Source organism: Plecotus auritus (assembly GCF_963455305.1).
Source record: "Plecotus auritus genome assembly, chromosome: 1".
Classification (NCBI taxonomy): Eukaryota; Metazoa; Chordata; class Mammalia; order Chiroptera; family Vespertilionidae; genus Plecotus; species Plecotus auritus.
This window is the reverse complement of record NC_137770.1, coordinates 172,325,186-172,345,062: the sequence shown is the minus strand read 5'-3', so window position 1 is coordinate 172,345,062 and position 19,877 is coordinate 172,325,186. Positions and strand designations below refer to the sequence as shown.

General features: G+C 39.0%; 1 protein-coding gene across 1 annotated transcript in view; it reads left to right on the top strand.

Annotated features, from left to right (window-relative positions):
- Positions 1 to 19,877, top strand: part of GSTCD (glutathione S-transferase C-terminal domain containing) — a 133,850-nt gene that overhangs the window by 20,647 nt on the left and 93,326 nt on the right. Inside the window, exon 5 of the mRNA XM_080661949.1 lies at positions 3,893 to 3,986. Within this exon, the coding sequence (XP_080518075.1) occupies positions 3,893 to 3,986 (94 nt within the window). The remainder of the gene's footprint in view (positions 1 to 3,892; positions 3,987 to 19,877) is intronic.

The following is a 19,877-nucleotide window of genomic DNA, read 5'->3' as shown; positions in this document are numbered from 1 at the left end:
TTCATAGTAATTGTAAAAGTTTTCGCCAATAGGCTTTCTTTCTCTACCATTCAAGACAATCTACAATAACGTTTTGCTTTTAGACTATTTGAAGATTTATTTGAATAGAGAATTCATGAAGTAATTTGAGCTATTCATCTAGTTATACTGAAAAAAATATTCAGTATATTTTTCTACTTGGGTTAGGAATCATTTGCGTTCTATAGTTAACACATGTTTGGGGTTTTAGAAAAGCATGAGAAGATTTTAGTAATGACACCGGTCCCTTATTTCTTCAGCTACGTTTGTTAGCCTAGTGATGAAACAATAAAAAAGGATTATATAGTTGATTTTAGAATTTTGATGTGCCTTGATCAGATGGTTAAGCTGTTCACCTCTTGAATGTTCTTAAATAAATAATAATTAGTAATCTCTTTGTATTAAAATACTAAGTTTTAGTATTTTTAAGATTTATCAACCAAAAATTTGTGCTTTTAATTCATACATGTGCAAAGTCTTGAAAGAAAGATTAGTAATTCAGATTTTTCTACCTATGTTTTTCCAGAAATAAAATGACATTAGGAAAGACATCTGCATTTTATATATTTAAAAATATTTTAAATATTTAAAACTAACTAAAATTTAAATTTAGAACAAGGTAATAAACAATTATAAAAATAAACTCTTTTGTAATGATATAAAAATATGAAGGGATATTGAATTTTTAATTTATAGGGGATTTGTTGGTTCAGGTCCTCCAAGAAGGGTTCAATTCCAAGGAACGATTAGATATGCAAGAGGCCTAGTGAGGAAAAATCTGTGAGAGAAAGTGGGGAGGGAGCCTGGAGAGGCTGGCAGAGCCTTCCTTAATGATGCAGGTTTGACCGCTGTACATGAGACCAGAAAGGAAGGAAAGTTGGGTCTGAAAATTCTTACACTTAAGTGCAATTCTAAGAAAGTTTTGGCAAGCCAATGGGGAATCCTTAAACCTGGACCATCTGTCAGTGAGTTCCATATTTCTCAGGAATGGATCTGCCCTAGAATCCCTGCCACTTTTAGTCATTGACTTGGGGGTGAAGATTAGACTAGGGATCAGTGACTTGGATTCTAGTCTCTGCTTTGCAGCTAAGCTGATATTGTGACCTTTAGTAAGTCATTTTACTAAAAGATATAAGTTCCTGCATTTATAAATTAGGAGAGTATAGTATACATTCTGTATGATTCATTTTTTACTTTAAATCTTATGGTTGTATAAAAATTGACTGGGACATTACACTTATAGTTTAAAAAAGGAATGTTCAAATCTGAAAATAAGTTAAAATTCTCATTTTCATTTAGTTCAAACTTGATTGTAGATACAATAAAATTTCTTTTTTTCAACAGGACATGGTTTTTGCTACTTACTAGTGGATTTCTCTATTGACACGTATTTCTGGAAGGCAGTAAATATTATATCAAATTATTATATTATGAAATTATATTGATTTTAATTATACAGTAATTTTTCATTTTTGTATAGTCATAGTATTTTGTGCCAATTACATGAGGACACATGAAATTGGTGCTAATCTATGCTAATAATCTATTCTAATAAAAGGAAAATATGCTAATTAGACCAGGTCGACTAGACATCTTCCGGACATTTGACTTCCTTCCGGACAAAGCCACAGTGGCAGGGGCTGAGGCAGAGGCGGTTAGGGGTGATCAGGCCGGCAGAGGAGCAAGCAGTTAGGGGCGATCAGGCCGGCAGGGGAGAAAGCAGTTAGGGGCAATCAGGCTGGTGGGGGAGCAAGCATTTAGGGGTGAGATCAGGCCCGCGCAGGGGAGCAAGCAGTTAGGGGGCGATCAGGTCGGCAGGGGAGGGCAGTTGGTGGCAATCAGGCCTGCAGGGGAGGGCAGTTGGGGGTGTTCAGGCTGTCAGGGGAGCAGTTAGGCATCAATCAGGCTGGCAGGAGAGCGGTTAGGGGGTGATCAGGCCGGCAGGCAGAGGTGGTTAGGGATGATCAGGCAGGCAGGCAGGCAAGCGAGCAGTTAGGAGCCAGCAGTCCTGGATTATGAGAGGGATGTCCGACTGCCGGTTTAGGCTTGCAGGGATCACGCCTAAACTGGCAGTTGGACATCCCCTGAGGGGTCCTGGACTGGAGAGGGTGCAGGCCGAGCTGAGGGACCCCCCCAATCCCGTGCACAAATTTTGTGCACCGGGCCTCTAGTGCAAGTATAAAACAGTAACGTATTTCTTAAGAACACTCACATCTCACTTTTTTCCCCCCCTTCCATATTCTTTGGCATACTCTTACATCCACAATTTTCCAGAAGTTTGAAACTTACTTATTTATTTAGTCAGTCCAAAAAATATATATGTGTCTACTAAATACCGGGCACTGGTCTGAATATTGGATACATGAAGAACAAATTGGACTGTTATCATAGTGTTTACATTCTGGTGGTGGAAATAAATAAAGAAAAAACATACTAAGCAATAAGTGATGTAAAAAAATGAGGGATAAGAGAGTGGATGTGATCAGGGTAGGGGTCTTATTTAAGTAGGATGGTCAAAAAGACTTATCTGATTAGGTGAAGACATTGAGCAAATAACCTGAATGAATTGAAGATTTGGAGAAAGTGTTCTAGGCAGAGGATTCCACTTGAAAAAGACACTGAGAAAATCTACACAGGCAAAGTAGATTAGTGGTTGCTTAGGGCAGAAGCTGAGAGGGGAGGATGGAGAGTATCTGCTAATGGGTGTGGGGCTTCTTTATGAGGTGATGAAAATGTTCTCAAAATAGATGGTGATGATGGTTGCCCAACTGTGAATATTTTAAAAACCATTGAATTGTGTGCTTTAAAAAGGTAAATTTTATGACATATAAATTACATGTCAACATAGCTATATTCTTAAAAGACTCCAAAATAATGAATGAGTTTGGTGAAATGAAGGGCAGCAAGAAGTTCAATACGGCTAGACTAGAATAAGGAAGATAGGAGAGAGGTAAAGTGAATACTCTTGATCTCTAGACCTATATAGCTATATCTCTACCCCAACCAAAAAAATCTTTGTATTATTTCCTTTGAGACAGGAATTTAGCTAGTTTTCATAATGGAAAGTTATCTCATGAATTAGTTGATATAAACAGGTTAATGATAGATTCTCGGGGATTTTTCTTTTGAATAGGATATTATTAAAAACAAACAAACAAAAAAAACAAAACCATGAATCATGGATATTTATTCTGTGGGCTGTGTACCCAGAATTTGATTGGTAGGAGTCAGGGCATCCATGTGTATGCCATGCCACTGTCTCTTGATCAAATAAAGAAATGTACAACTTTTAACATGGGAAAGAAGTCTGAGATTTTTTTTGATATATTGAAAAAGTTGGGAACTGCTTGGTTAAACCAGAGGAATTCTTTTCTAGAGACATTGCTGATACGTGTAAAAGACTGGTTTGGATGATATTTTGGGGGCATATGTTGAAGTGAGGCTTTTTAGTCCTGTAAATAGAGCTCCTAGGTTGTGGCAATTTTCTGTAAATACAGATATTTATGGGCATAAGCAGAATCGGTTTTTTATCATCTCTGTGTGGGTTGTTTTTGATAAAATTTTATCCTCAGGTGACTTTTCTCTTTGACATACAGTATATTTCTAGGTAGCTCATCACTTCTGTGTATCTTCAGGTAATAGTTTTTAAATACCATTACTTTTTATTATCTCAGTGTAAAAAAAATAGGAAAGTAACTGCTGTCAAAAAACTATGTTATATTTCATATGTAACCAAATATTTTGAGGAAAACCCAGTGATTGTTGATGTTTATGTTCTTCCTTGCTAGTATAGAAAATAGAAATTTGGCCTTGTAGTACATAATAGTATTTTCATTAATTCATTAATTTGGAAAGGGCCTATTTCCTTTTCTAGGAAAAAGGCATTGAAGTGATGTTTTCTCCTCACCCTTGTCCTACTTGGACCATTGATTGGAATAGTCTTCCTGCAGCAGTGAGCCCAAAAGAAGGTGAGATTGTTTTTTTTCTCTCCTTTAAATCTTACTCATAATCTAGATAGTCACTTCATATCCATCTTCTAATTTTCTAATCCTCTTTTTGGCTATATATAAAATTCTGATTATTCTATCTTCATTAAGTTTTTATTTTATTTTTATTATAAAATTTTCACATGTATACCTCACACAGATTTAATATTTTCCACATTTTTCTAACATTTGCTTCATGTATTTCTTTTTTTTTCTTGCTAAAGCATTTTGAAGTAAATCCGAGGCACATGTCATTCTATAGTACACACAGCTAAAATTTTTTTACATCTTAAATGATCATAACACATAATAAAAATTAAGAAAAATTCCTTGATCATCTAATTTCTAGTCCATAATTATTTCCCCCAATTGTAAAAATGTTGCTTGTAAAAAAATATATATTTATAGTTAGGTTTTTAGTTAAATATATTTTTCATTGCTAGAAATTACGTTTGGTTTGTTTTCCTTGCTCATGTTTCAAGTTCCTCTTTTTATAATTTTTTAAACATGGTTATTTTATAGTATATTTGTTATTTCTAATAGCTGATATCAAAAGAGATATAATTCTATTTGTTATTTCTGTTGATTTACTCATGTTTTCTTATTTTCCTGTTAGTTTTGTAATTTTATATTGTGAATTCATTTTTCAGTTACCTAAATCTGTTGGAATCTTGTGGGGCTTTGTAAGGTTAAGAATAAATTCTCATAGAAGGGATTTATAGTTGCTTTGCCGGGCATCTCAAGGTATTTTAAGACCACTTAGCATTAATTTTTCAGCTTGCGATTCCTCAGCCTTTTTTATCAGGAGCTAAGGTTTAAACAAACAAATTACTTATCATTTTCCTTTGCTGTTGAGTAGACTTTTTTTTAAATGCACCTTTTCATAGGGAATATAAGTTTTCAAGTTTCTGTTTTCATGTAGTGATACTAGTTCCAACTTGTCACCATGCTGGATAGGGATCAAGGACTAGCCTCTCTTCTTTGTCTTACTGTGGAAGCTTAGATTCTTATTATTAGCAAATACCCTCCAGGCAGCTGTGGTATCAGTTCAAAATTATTGTACTGCTTTTTAGTTTCTTAACCCCTTTTAAAGGCCTTATGGATTTTTCTGACTCTCAGGAATCCAGTTAGAAATGTAAAGGATGACTGTTGAATTTTAAATATCATTTTAGATATTTTTATGCGGGGAACTGTTTTATAACTCAGTGTGATATTTCTTCAATTGTTCATGTGTTCTTTGGTTTTATACTAAGCCAGATATAACTTGATTTTCAAATGCTCTTTGAAATCATGTGCCTTTCCTTTTCATATTCTCTTCTGTGATACTTCCTAATATTGCCTGTATCTCACTGATCAATTGTTCTGTCAAGAAAATAATTTAGGATTCTTTCAGAATGGAAACATTTTATTGAGCAGTTAAAAACTCTGCATCAGTATTATCCTATCTAATAAAAGAGTCTTATGCAAATTGACCATATATCCGCTACACCCACAAGCCACGCCCACCAGCCAATCAGGAACTAGTATGCAAATTAACCCAACCAAGATGACTGCAGCCACGGAGTGAGCAGGAGGCTTGGGTTTCCCCAGCAATGGAGGAAGCCAAACTTCCTGCACACCCTGGCTGGCCCTGGACTCCACTCAAGGCTACAAAGTTTCAATTATAGAAGATAAATAAATCCCAGATACCAGGGCCTCCACTTGGGTTGCCAGGGGGCGTGGCCGGCCTGCAAACCACCACAGGCCCCTCACCCAGGCTGCCCCATTCCCCTAGGGAACTCCCACCCTGATCCAGGACACCCTTCAGGGCAAACCAGCTGGCCCCCACCTGTGCACCAGGCCTCTATCCTATCTAATAAGCCTATCTAATAAAAGAGTAATATGCAAATTGACCGTCACTCCAACACACAAGATGGCTGCCCCCATGTGGACACAAGATGGCCACCACAAGATGGCCAGCAGGGGAGGACAGTTGGGAGGGACCAGGCCTGCAAGGGAGGGCAGTTGGGGGTGACCAGGCCAGCAGAGGAAGGAAGTTGGGGGCGACCAGGCCTGCAGGGAAGGGCAGTTGGGGGGGACCCAGGCCTGCAGGGGAAGGCATTTAGGGGCAAACAGGCTGGCAGAGGAGCAGTTAGGCATCAATCAGGCTGGCAGCGGAGTGGTTAGGGGGTGATCAGGCTGGCAGGCAGAAGCGGTTAGGGGCAATCAGGAAGGCAGGCAGGTGAGCAGTTGGGAGCCAGCAGTCCTGGATTGTGAGAGGGGTCCCAGATTGGAGAGGGTGCAGGCTGGGCTAAGGGACACACACGCCCACCCCCCCCCCCGCCCCCCGTGCATGAATTTCATGCACCGGGCCTCTAGTATAAAAATGAAATTCAAGCCCTAGCCAATTTGGCTCAGTGGCTAGAGCACCAGAACACAGACTGAAGGGTCCCTGGTTCGATTCTGGTCAAGGGCACATACCTTGGTTGCAGGCTGGATCCTTTGCCCTGATCAGGGACCATGCGGGAGGCAACCAATCACTGTGTCACTCTCACATTGATATTTCTCTCTCTGTCTCTCTCCTTTTCACGCTCTCTAAAAATCAATGGGAAAACATTTCTTGGATCAGGATTAACAAAAAAATAAATAAAAATTCAGTTTTGGTCTTTCATTAAGTATATAAAAATAGTAACTAATGACCTTGTTAATGTTTTAATTATAAGTATTATTGAGATTTTGAAAAACTTAAGTGTTTGAAAACATTTTGAAAAGTTTAACTGTTTTTATTCTACTTGTAATTGGATTTTGTATACTCTTTGATTATAGTATAGATTTTGAACAAATTAAACATAGAATTTACTATAGCTTACTAAAATAAAAATCTAATTTTCATTAATATCTATCAAAAAACGAAAATAAAATTTAAAGGTACCACATGTTTTGCTTATTCATAATTTACTATGAGGCCAAAATAAAATTTTTACTTATTTATATGAGCAATCACCAACTCAGAAATATGCATTAAGCATTCATGTCTGATTGTTTCACTGGTTAGAGTGCATATCTAATGAAGCTTCTGAAATTAATCACTCATTATATCCTTATAATGGATCACCTTGTTTACATAAATATTATGACAAAGATGAAGTTATCACAGAAGACATACATGGTCTACTCACATTTCATTTACTGTTTCTTAAAAAGTTTATAGTCTTGTTAAACTAAGCCAGAATTATAGCATTTTGTTTTTCTGTAATAGGATTTTTGTGAAATTAAATTTATTATTTACTTAGGGGTGTGAAGGTCACTGTGAAAGTCATCATTGTGTTCTAATACTTTTTTTAAAGAAGAGATTGAATTGCAATAAGTTATTCTTAGTATTCGATTCATTTGGATGACTAACTCCTTTTACTGAATTCATTGAATTACATCAAGATTTTGAAACATATAAAAATCATTCTCTTTACTAACAAAGTCTGTATGGATACTCATCATGAAGTCGAATATATTAAGTTTGTCTAATCTTCTATTCTCTGTTCTCACCCTTTCTCTCTCCACCTCTCACATACTATTCCCTAAACTCCAATGCTGTTTGTTTGTGTTTTGTTTTCTTCATCAAGTGTTCGGCATGGGCTATGAAGTCAGCCTGCCTGAGTTTAAAACCTGGACTACTAACTAGCTACATAAGCTATATACCCAGATTCTCAACTTCTCTATGCCTCAATTGCTTCATCTCTAGAATGGGGATAGTAGTGCCTGTTTTATGAGATTGCTGGTATGAACAATGAATTAGTGCAGGGTAGGGCAAAAATAGGTTTATAATTGTGGGTATGTGAAACACAGACTTTAGTTTTATATTATTATTTATTAATTATTGCATTATTTGCCATATGAACACCTGTAAACCTACTTTTGCCCAACTCGGTATATAAAGCAATTAGTACAGTGCCTAGTAATAAGTAAATGTTAAATAATATTAATGTAATAGTCAGAATTAATCACTCTCTCTTAATATTCCTTTAGTACTCTCTATACTTCATTTCGGTACTTATTGTATGCTCCTCATCCTATCTAATAAAAGAGTAATATGCAAATTAACTGTCACTCCATGACAAAAATGGCGGTGCCCAGTCCTCTCAGCCCCGCCAGAGTTTCCCAGTCTCAGGGAGGGCTGCCACTGAAAGCCTGCAGAGTAAGCAGCCTGGGGGAATGCTGCCCAGAGGCCCTCCTGACCCTTTATAAAAAACAAATTCACTCCCCAGGGCCTGATCCCCTCCCAGTGGCAGCATCCTGGGGTCTCAGCCTGGCAGGGGCGCGCACCCCCACGGCACGATCCCCTCCCAGCGGCGGCAGCCTGGGGTCTCAGCCTGGCAGGGGCACGCACCTCCACAGCACGATCCCCTGCCAGCGGCGGCAGCCTAGGGTCTCAACCACTGAGTCACACCAGCCAGGCAGATATGGAGGAATCTTAAATGTTTCTTTTTTTAAAATATATTGTATTGATTTTTTACAGAGAGGAAGGGAAAGAGATAGAGAGCAACATCTATGAGAGAGAAACATCAATCAGCTGCCTCCTGAACACTCCCCACTGGGTATGTGCCCCCAACCAAGGTTCATGCCCTTGATCGGAATCGAACCTGGGAACCTTGAGTCTGCAGGCCGATGCTCCATCCACCTAGCCAAACCAGTTAGGGCTGTCCAATATGTTAAAGAAAAAACCCCTATCTAATAAAGACGGAATATGCAGGGGAGGGCATTTGGGGGTGACCGGGTTGTCAAAGGAGGGCAGTTGGGGACGATCGGGCCGGCAGGGGAGCAGTTAGGTGTCGATCAGTCTGGCAGGGGAGTGGTTAGGGGGTGATCAGGCTGGCAGGCAGAAGCAGTTAAGGGCAATCAGGCAGGCAGGCAGGCGAGTGGTTGGGAGCCAGCAGTCCTAGATTGTGAGAGGGATGTCCAACTGTCCATTTAGTCCCGATCCCACCAGGATCGGGACTAAACGGACAGTCGAACATCCCTCGAGGGGTCCCAGATTTGAAAGTGTGCAGGCTGGGCTGAGGGACACACACACCCATGCGTGAATTTCATGCACTGGGCCTCTTGTAGAAAATACAGGAGACAAGAATATAGTTGCAGTGTTTTTCCAGTTATAATCTCTTTTATTCTTATATTCAAAATTCCACTGTTTCATTTTTATTGATTTTTAGAGGGAGGAAGGGAAAGAGAGTAAGAGAAACATTACTCGGTTGCCCCTCACACGCACCCTAAATGGGGATGTAACCCTCAACCTGGATATGTGCCCTGACCAGGAATCGAACCTGCCACCTTTGGTGTACAGGATGATGCTCCAACCAACTGAGTCACACAAGCCAGAGCTAAAGTTCATTGTTTTAGAATTATGGCCCAATTAGGTATACCTGAGGTTTTGGTTTTGCTTTTGAGTTACATAAAAGCATCATCTCCTAGGGAGACTGATCGAGGTAGTGCATAAAAACCTTCATCACCACCTATTTACCCTCACCCACTGCCACCCAATATAGAGTATATACTTGTTAGTTGAGATAAAAAGTAACATTGAATGGCACAGTATTACTAGGAGATTGTAAGGTTTGTCTTTTATTTGCTTGTGATAGACATATATGAATGATTGGAATAAAAATTACAAACTGGTATGTTCTAACAACTTTTATATAAGTCACTGATTGAATTCATGGTTCTGAGGGAATATATAATTTTTCAATCCTAATGGCAGATTATACTCTCTTAATAGCAAAGTATTTTTTATCAACTTTTATAGTATACTAGAGGCCCATTGCAGGAAGATTCCTGCAATCGGGGCTTCCTGAGGTGTTCTCCACCGCCCCGCCTGCTTCCCTCCTTCTCCCCTGCCCTGCCTGCTTCCCTCCCTTCTCACCCGCCCTGCCTGCTTCCCTCCCTTCTCCCCTGCCCCCCTGCTTTCCTCCCTTCTCCCCCACCCCGCCTGCTTCCCTCCCTTCTCCCCTGCCCCCCTGCTTTCCTCCCTTCTCCCCCACCCGCTTGCTTGCTTCTCCTCAGCTTCGCTCCCTTCTGCAGCGCTTGGCTTCCTTCTACACTGTCTTCAGTCTTCGCAGATGCTCTGCGCCTGGATATGCAAATTAACTACCATCTTGGTTGGGTTAATTTGCATACTCGTTCCTGATTGGCTGGTGGGCATGGCTTGTGGGCATAGCAGAGGTACGGTCAATTTGCATGTTTCTCTTTTATTATATAGAATAACAATTATAGATTACTGAGGTTTTAAATTTTAAAGTTTATCCTGGTAAGGATCATTTATATAAATATCCTTTTTTTTTCAATTTGTTTTCTGTATACTATTTGGGATTGAAAGGAATGAATTGATCCTTGACATTAGGAAACAATAGAAAACAAGATATTGATATATGATATAACTAGTAAAAATTGGCCTCAATGCAAAGTCTGTGCCCTTACCCCCACCCTTTGATGATCACCATCTTAATCTATGCTTTCAAGACTTGAGTGTTTTAACTTAGACCAGTGGTTGGCAAACTCATTAGTCAACAGAGCCAAATATCAAAGTACAATGATTGAAATTTCTTTTGAGAGCCAAATTTTTTAAACTTAAACTTCTTCTAACGCCACTTCTTCAAAATAGACTCGCCCAGGCCGTGGTATTTTGTGGAAGAGCCACACTCAAGGGGCCAAAGAGCCGCATGTGGCTCGCGAGCCGCAGTTTGCCGACCATGGTCCTAAACCATTGCTTTTCAAACTAGGGACACCCATCAGAATCATTTAGAAGGCTTGTTAAAACTGAATGCTGGGCCCAATTCCAGAGTTTCTCATGTAGGTCTGAGATGGGCCCTAGAATTTGCATTTCTAAGAAGTCTCCAGCTAATGCTGCATCTGCTACTTTGGGAGCCACTCAATGTGAAGTATTATCCTAGGTAACTGATACAGTGCATAATGGGGCTGCTTTGATTTCAAACTTTTACCACTAAAATAAGGTGAACAACAAGATTAAAGTTTTCTAAAATTTTTCTTTATAGCCAGAAACTTATTATTATTATTGTTGTTGCTTTTAACATGGAGTACATCAAATATAAGAGCTTGTGCATACCTCTAAACCATTTATGAAATGGTTATAATGAAACATTCTACTTTAAGCTAATTATATTAGCAAATATGGGTGGAAGTGGAAGTATCTTGATAATGTAAATAAAAATAACTCTCAAGAATTTCTTTTTTCTGAAATACAAGTCTCAGATTCTAATTTTTTCCAAAAATAACATTTGTTTTCTGATTTTTAAAAAATGGTTCTCTGGTGAGAAACATAAGGATATAATCTCCCCAATGTTTTTTTTTTGTTTACATTGAGTAACTTTAAATTATAAGATATTACTAGCATATTTTAAACATTTTGGCATTTAAAATACTGAAAGCACACAAAGAGAATGAGATCAAAAAAAAATTTTTTTCACTTTTCTGGGGGAAAAAATTCCAAATATAAATGTTTTTCATTTCTCTAAGTTATACTTAGCTATGAAATCCAAAACCTGACCATATTTGACTCAAAACTCTGCAAATTTATGACTGTTTTCCTTCTTTTCAAGGGTGAGGTTTTCAACAAGCATTTTGGTGCTTTACCAAAAAGTAATATAATCTTTCATGTAAAGTGAATTTTACTCTGAAGCTAAAAGCCTCTAAAAGATAGTATATGTAGACAGAATTTGTATTAAACTGGAGGCCCTGTGCATGAAATTCATGCACGGATAGGGTCCCTAGGCCTGGCTGGCGATCAGGGCTGATCAGGTTCCCCACCTCCTCACTTCCCCGCCTCCTCCTTCCCTTGCCACCACCTGGCGAGCCACCACCACGCAATTTCCCCCGCCTCCCCTCCTCCTCCTTCCCTCACTCCCTCTGAGCCCCACCACCACCGCTGGTCGCCCGCCATGTTCTGCGCCGTTCCCTGGTGGTCAGTGCATGTCAGAGCGAGTGATCAAACTCCCGGTCAAACTCCCGAAGGGACACTTTGCGTATTTGCCTTTTATATATATATATATATATATATATATATATATATATATATATATATATATGGTTTAAAATATAAGAAGAATACAAAGAAGAAGTGTTATAGGCTTAGTGGGATGCTTGATTCAATGTCAAAACAGATAGATGGATGGATAGATAGATAGATAGATAACATCCTATATAATAAAAAGCTAATATTCAAATCTACCAAATGGCGGAATGATCGGTCGTTATGACGCACACTGACCATCAGGGGGCAGACACTCAATGCAGGAGCTGCCCCCTGGTGGTCAGTGCACTCCCACAAGAGGAGGCCACTTAGCCAGAAGCCAAGCTCATGGCTGGCGAGCACAGTGGTGGTGGCGGGAGCCTCTCCCGCCTCCATGGCAGTACTAAGCATGTCGCAGTTGGACATCCCCTGAGGGCTCCCATTCTGCAAGAGGGCATCGGCCGGGCTGAGGGACCCTCCTACCCAGTGAACCAATTTCATGTACCAGGCCTCTAGTGTATTATATTATTGTATTATGTATATGAATGACATAGAGCAGACCATGTGTTAAATTCATCTCCTTTTCTAGCAGAAAGTAGGAGAAGTCAGTGAGACTAATAGTAGATGGAATTGAAACTGGCAGAGAGCTGGGTAAACTTTTACTAAGGAAATTCTTTTAATTACTATAGTATTAGATATTCCTTATATAAAAATGTTGGTCTTTTATAAAATACTAATTAATTATACTTGGAAATCAAGAGATACAGTATTGATGGTAAGAATATTTTTATATAGATTTTAGTAAGTCATTGGATGAATTTTTTAATTAAAGAAAGTAATGTACTATGTTGTGATCTTTATTGTAGCAGAAGGTAACATAAAGAGGTAGAAAACTAGCAGAAAGGTATTTTTATTTCCCTTTTTTATTAAGTTTATTGGGGTGACATTAGTAACATTATGTAAGTTTCAAGTGTACAATTCTGTAATACATCATCAGTACATTGCATTGTGTGCTTACCACCCAAAGTATAGTCTCCCTCCATCAACATAAATTTGGCCCCCTTTACCCTCTTCATCCTCTCCCCAAGCACCCTTCCCCTCTGGTAACCATCCTTCTGTTGTCTGTGTCTATGAATTTGTTTATTTTGTTTATTCCTTCGTTGCTCTCTGTTTTATATCCCACATATGAGTGAAATCATATGGTTCTTGTCCTTTTCTGTCTGAGTTATTTCACTTCGCCCGATACTCTCAAGATCCATCCATGTGGTCTGGGCAGGGTAACTCAGTTGGTTAGAGCATCCTCTCAATACGTCAAGTTTGTGGTTCTATCTCTGGTCAGGCACATATAAGAAGCAACCAATGAATGCATAAATAAGGAGAACAACAAAATTGGTGTCTGTCTGTCTGTTTCTCTCTCAAATCAAGAATAATAAAAATCCATCCATGTTGTCGCAAATGGCAATATCTCATCCTTCCTTATGGCTGAATAGTATTCCATTGTATATATGTACCACATCTTTAATCATCCATCAAAGGACACTTAGGTGCTTCCATGTCTCAGCCCTGTGTATACTGGGTCAATGATCATAAGGATGCATATATTTTTATGAATAAATGTTTTCAATTTTTTCCAGTAGATACTCAGAAGAGGATTGTTGGGTCATATGATATCTCTATTATTAATTTTTTGAGGGACCTCCATACTGTTTTCCATAGTGGCTGTATGAATTTTCATTCCTATCAGCAGAGTATGAGAATTCCTTTTTCTCCACATCCTCTCCAATAGTTATTTCTTATTGATAATAGCCATTCTAACAGCTATGCGGTGGTATCTAATTGTAGTTTTGATTTGCATTTCCCTTATAACTAGTGAAGTTGAGCAACTTTTTATATATATTTGTTGGCCTTTGGTATGTCTTCTTGGAAGAGGTGTCTGTTCAGGTCCTCTGCCCATTTTTTAGTAGGATTGCTTTTTTGTTGTTGTTAAGATGTATTGGTTTTTTATATGTTTTGAATATTAGCTCCTTACTAGAGATATTGTTTGCAAATATCTCTTCCCATTTGAATGGTTGTCTTTTTGTTTTCTGGATGCTTTCTTTTGTTGTGCAGAAGCTTTTTAGTTTGTATTTTTATTTCTCAGTGTTTCTTTATTTATGTGAAATTTTAAAATGTCTAAAGTTTCTGTATGTGAAATATTAAATGTTTAGGAAAAAAGAACCATAAAACGCACAATTTTCTTTTAATTATAGTGGAACAATATATTTGTTTTTATTTGTTTAAGCCTTTTTAAAATTTAAACCTTAAAAATTTGAAACCCTTTAAAATTTCACATAAAGTAACTCAAATAATTTAATCAAATTCTCAAATTTATCTATAGGTTTGACACAATCTTTATCAAAATCTCAATGAGGTTTGTAGATACAGACAAGTTTATTCTAAATTTTATGTGGAAAAATAATTTTAAAAAAGATGAATAAGCCGAGACCGGTTTGGCTCAGTGGATAGAGCGTCGGCCTGCGGACTGAAGGGTCCCTTGGTTGCGGGCACATCCTCAGTGGGAGGTGTGCAGGAAGCGGCTGATCGATGTTTCTCTCTCATCGATGTTTCTGGCTCTCTATCCCTCTCCTTTCCTCTCTGTGAAATATCAATAAAATATATTTAAAAAAAAAAAAGATGAATAAAGTAGAATCACCCTACTCAATGTTAAAATTTACTGTAGAGTTACAGTAATTGGAGAGAGAGACTTAGATTAATAGAACCTACAAAAAGGAATAAAAGCAACTCAATAGAGGAAATATAGTCTTTCAACAAATGTTTCTGGACCAACTAGACCCACAAGCAAAGAAAATGAATATCTAAATTGCACACTTTATATAAAAGCTAACTTAAAATGGATCATGGATTTATATGCAAATTTTAAAACTATAAAATTTTAGAAGAAAATTTTTTTAAATGTAGAAAAGCTTTGAGAGTTGGTGATCAAAAAAGAGTTTTTACACATGACACCAGAACTATAATCCATAAAAGAATTTTGATAAATTGCATTTGATCAAAATTAAAAAAGTTTGCTCACAACACCAGTAGGGGGTGTGCAAGAGGCAGCCAATCAATGACTCTCTCATGATTGATGTTTCTATCTCTCTCTCCCTCTCATTTCCTCTCTGAAATCAATAAAAATATATTTTTTAAAAAAAGGATACAACAAGCTAAAGATAGAAAATATTTTCAAATCATAAATGTATGCACATCTGACACAGAACTTGCTTGGATCTGGAATCCTATAAAATAAAAGCCTAATATGCAAAGTGTCTGGTCATCCATTCAACCAATCAAAGCGTAATATGCTAATGATATGCTAAGGCCGCTCAACCACTCGCTATGACATGCACTGACCACCTGGCAGACAGTTGACTGGTCGACCAGTCGCTATGATGTGCACTGAACACCAGGGGGCAGACGCTCCGACCGGTAGGTTAGCTTGCTGCTGGGGTCCGGCCGATCGGGACTAAGCGAGATGGGCTGAACATGCCCTGGAGCCCTCCCACGGTCCCTCCCCAGCTGGCCAACCTCCTGCATCCCTCCCTGGCCCCGATCATGGGTGGGTGGGAGGTAATCAACCAAAGACCATCCCATATAATAAAAGGCTAATATGCAAATCAACTGAAGGGCAGAACGACCAGTCGCTATGACACATACTGACCACCAAGGGGCAGACGCTCAACACAGGAGCTGCCGCCTGGTGGTCAGTGTGCTCCCACGGGGAGCGCCGCTCAGCCAGAAGCCCACTGGGAGCGGGCCTAAGCCATCAGTCGAACATCCCCTGAGGGCTCCCGGACTGCAAGAGGGCGCAGGCTGAACTGAAGGACCCCCCTCCCACCCCCTGAGTGCACAAATTTCATGCACCGGGCCTCTAGTATATAAAGAACTCTCAAAAGTCGACATTAAAAATCAACAAAAGAATTCAAGTAGAAAATGGGCAAAAGACATAAACAGACATAGCAAAGAAGATATACAGTTGGCACATATACACATTTTCTACTTCTTAACAATCAGGGAAATGTAAATTAAACTACAATGAGATATCACTGCATACCTGTTGGGATGGCTAAAATAAAAAAGTAACAACACCAAATGTTGACAAGAATGTGGAGAAACTGAATCATTGATACATTGCTGATAGGAATGTAAAATATTACAAACACTCCAGAAAATGATTTGGCACTTTTCTTATAAAACTACACATATAATTACCACAAGACTCAGCAATTGCAGTTGGGCATTTATCCCAGAGAAGTGAAAACTTATATTCATATACAAACCTGCACATGAATGTTCATAGAAACTTTATTCTTAATAGCCCCAAACTGGAAACAACCCAATGTCCTTTATGGGTGAATGTATAAACAAATTTTATTGTGTCCATGCTATAGAATACTACTCAGCAGTAAAAGCAATGGACTATTGATACTTGTAACCACTTAGATGGATCTCAAGGACATTATGATTAATGAAAAAAAGCCATCTCAAAAGGTTATCTATACTATATGGTTGCATCTATTTAACATTCTCAAAATGATAAAACTAGAGAGATGGAGAACAGATTAATGGCAGAGAACACGGATGGGCATGTCAGGGTGCTACTGTAAAGGGAATTCCATTCTAATGATAAGGAGATTATATGAATCTATACATAGGATCAAATTGCATAAAAATGTATATATTTTCACAAATGAATGAATGTGAAAACTGAGCCAGGTCTGTAGTTAACAGTATATTGTACTAACAATAATTGATATTGTACTACAGTTATAGACGATCTCACCATCAGGGAATCTAGGTGAAAGTTTCAGGGGACTCTACATACTGTTTTTGCAACTTTCAAAATAAGAATTATTTCAAAATAAAAAGTTTAAAAATATAACTTCAGTAGAAATATTGAAAAATCAAGGAAATAAATAATATTGAACTATTTCTCAGCTATTTTCAAAATAATTACCAGAAAACTGGAGATCATTTATAAATTACATGATAGTTTGATCCAAGGCAAGAACTACAAAGACATCTCAATATATTTCCTTTGTGAAAAACAGCAATGCAATTTATTAATACACAGATAAACATTGATTTTTCACTTTTTTAGGGAGTGGGGAGATTAGTGCCCTTCTAATCTTTATTGAGCTAGAAGGGGTCACCTCCAGACTTAACACTTTTGATAGTCCATTTCACAGGTTGCTATCCTCAAACTTCCAAAGAAATTAAGAAAGTAAAACATAATTTGAGTTTCTTTATATCAACATTGTTTCAAAATAGTAATTAGTGTGGTCTAGGAATAGCTAAAGTATTAATCCTGGCTGGTTTGCACTAGGGCTGCTGCCCTGACAGAAAATTTCAAGGTTCCTTGAGAATGTCACCATGTTTTTTATAGGGGTAGGCAAAGTAGGTTTACAGAGTTTATTCTTGTATTCTTATTTGTTAATTATTGTATTATTTTCCATAAGAACAACTATAAACCTACTTTTGCCTACCCTGTATGTTGTGGTGATATGGTTGCTGTGTTCATGAGAAGTAGAGAAAGTTCTTTCAGACTGAAAGCTTAGCAGCTTCCAATTGCAATTATATATTTGCATTTCAAAGTACTGAAAAGTGGGACTGAGTATTTTGGTTTGGCTGCCAAAATGGTTGAGTGAGTGAGTTTATTTTGAATTTTAAATCAGCTCACGTGTGGAAATGATAGTTGTATAACATTGTACTGCTAACTAAATTGTCTGGAACCCACTTTGCTGTAGACAAGACCTGAAAAGGAGTAACAAAATTAAATTCAAATTTAATTACTTCAAAGCCCTCAAGGCAAAAATAAGTGCAGCAATTCTTTAGTTAGCGGGACCATTGGTAAAATGGGCTCACAGCTTTGGTACTTTAAATCCACATAGCACTGGGCTTACTGGGTTTCTTATCTTTCTATCTTCTGTTTCTAAGCTATGGGACCATATTGTCTTCTTAGGAAAATACAATGTCTTTTTTTTTTTAATTTAATAGTGTAGTGTGCTTTACTGTGGCATGTGATTAAAGAAAAAAAGATAAAAGCCTTTTTTTTTTTTCTCTTGGAGTTAGATTCGCTATAATGCTTCCCAGTATTATGTTATGCTTTGTTCTACCCTCTAGGGTTAGACTTCAAGAACCCTATTTATAGACCATGTTTTTAAGTACTTTGTAAGCAGAGCCCATGATGACTGATTAACCAAGAAAGTTTTAATGGCTAGTTTATCTAGGGTAGATTATATAGAATCTTCTAAGAGTATTGCTTTTTAAAACAAAATAAAAGTATTTGACATGAGAAGCATGTAGGCGATTATATAATTTTTCTGAAGTTTATTTCAATTAGGTCATATAAAGGGTATAATAATTATTTGGGATTTTTTTGTCTGTATACAAATGAAAAAATTGAGAATTTATTGAACAATCAAGGAGATTTGGGTCTATTCCTAACTCTGCTAAGTCATTAATTATATCATTAGAGGCCCGGTGCACGAAATTTATGCACGGGGGTGGGGGGGGCATCCCTCAGCCTGAACTACACCCTCTCACAATCCGGGACCCCTCGGGATGTCCAACTGCCATTTTAGGCTCAATCAGGATTGGGCCTAAACCTGCAGTCAAACATACCTCTCGCAATCCGGCTCCTAACCACTCTGCCTGCCTGCCTCATCGCCCCTAACCACTCTGCCTGCCTCATTGCCCCTAACCCCTCTGCCTGCCTGCCTCATCACCCCTAACCACTCGCCTGCCTGTCTGATCGCCCCTAACACTCACCTGCCTGCCTGATTGCCCCTAACTGCTCGCCTGCCTGCCTGATCGCCCCTAACCCCCTCTGCCTCGGCCTCCGCCACGGTGGCTTTGTCTAGAAGGACGTCCAGAATGATGTCCAGAAGGTCATTCAGCTGTCCAGTCTAATTAGCATATTATGCTTTTATTATTATAGACTAGAGGCCTGGTGCACGAAATTCGTGCATGGGGGTGTGTCCCCTCAGCCCAGCCTGCACCCTCTCCAATCCGGGACATCCCTCTCACAATCCTGGACTGCTGGCTCTTAATCACTCACCTGCCTGCCTGCCTGGTTGCCCCTAACTGCCTCCCTGCCGGCCTGGTTGCCCCCAACTGCCCCCCCCCCACTGGCCTAGTTGCCCCTCACTGCCCCCCCCTCCACCAGCCTAATCGCCTCTAACTGCCCCCCTGCCAGCCTGGTCGCCCCCAATTGCACACACCCCCACCGGCCTGGTTGCCCCTAACTGCGACCCCTGCCAGCCTGGTCGCCTCTTATTGCCCCCCCTGCCAACCTGGTTGCCCCCAACTGCCCCCCTCTGCCAGCCTGGTTGCCCCTAACTGCCCCCCCCACCAACCTGGTCGCCCCCAACTGCCCCCCCCCTCTGCTGGCCTGGTCGCCCCACACAGCCTGCTTGTTCAGTCATTTGGTTGTCCCTCACTAATCCCCCTGCTGGCCTGGTCGTAGGCAGCCATCTTGTGAGGGTGTGAGGGTCAATTTGCATATTACCTCTTTATTAGGATGAGGCCAGTTTGAAAGTTTCCATGGTTTAGTTTTAGGAATATTATGAGTTACTAATAAGAAACCTCAAATTATCCATTCAAGAGTGAATATTGTTAAGCATTATTATGTTGCAGATATTGAATTGCTTCAAAAGGTTGAAATAGAATTTATGTAACAAAACACATATTTCTGAAAGCCAGCATCAAGCAAGGGTGTAGAAATGTAGTTGGGGTGGGACTGTTTTAATTCAATAAGACCTTTCTGGTGAATGGATATGGAGTGATGCATCAGTCTGGGGCTGCTCTGCTTCTAATAGCACCCACATTCGCCTCGGGCT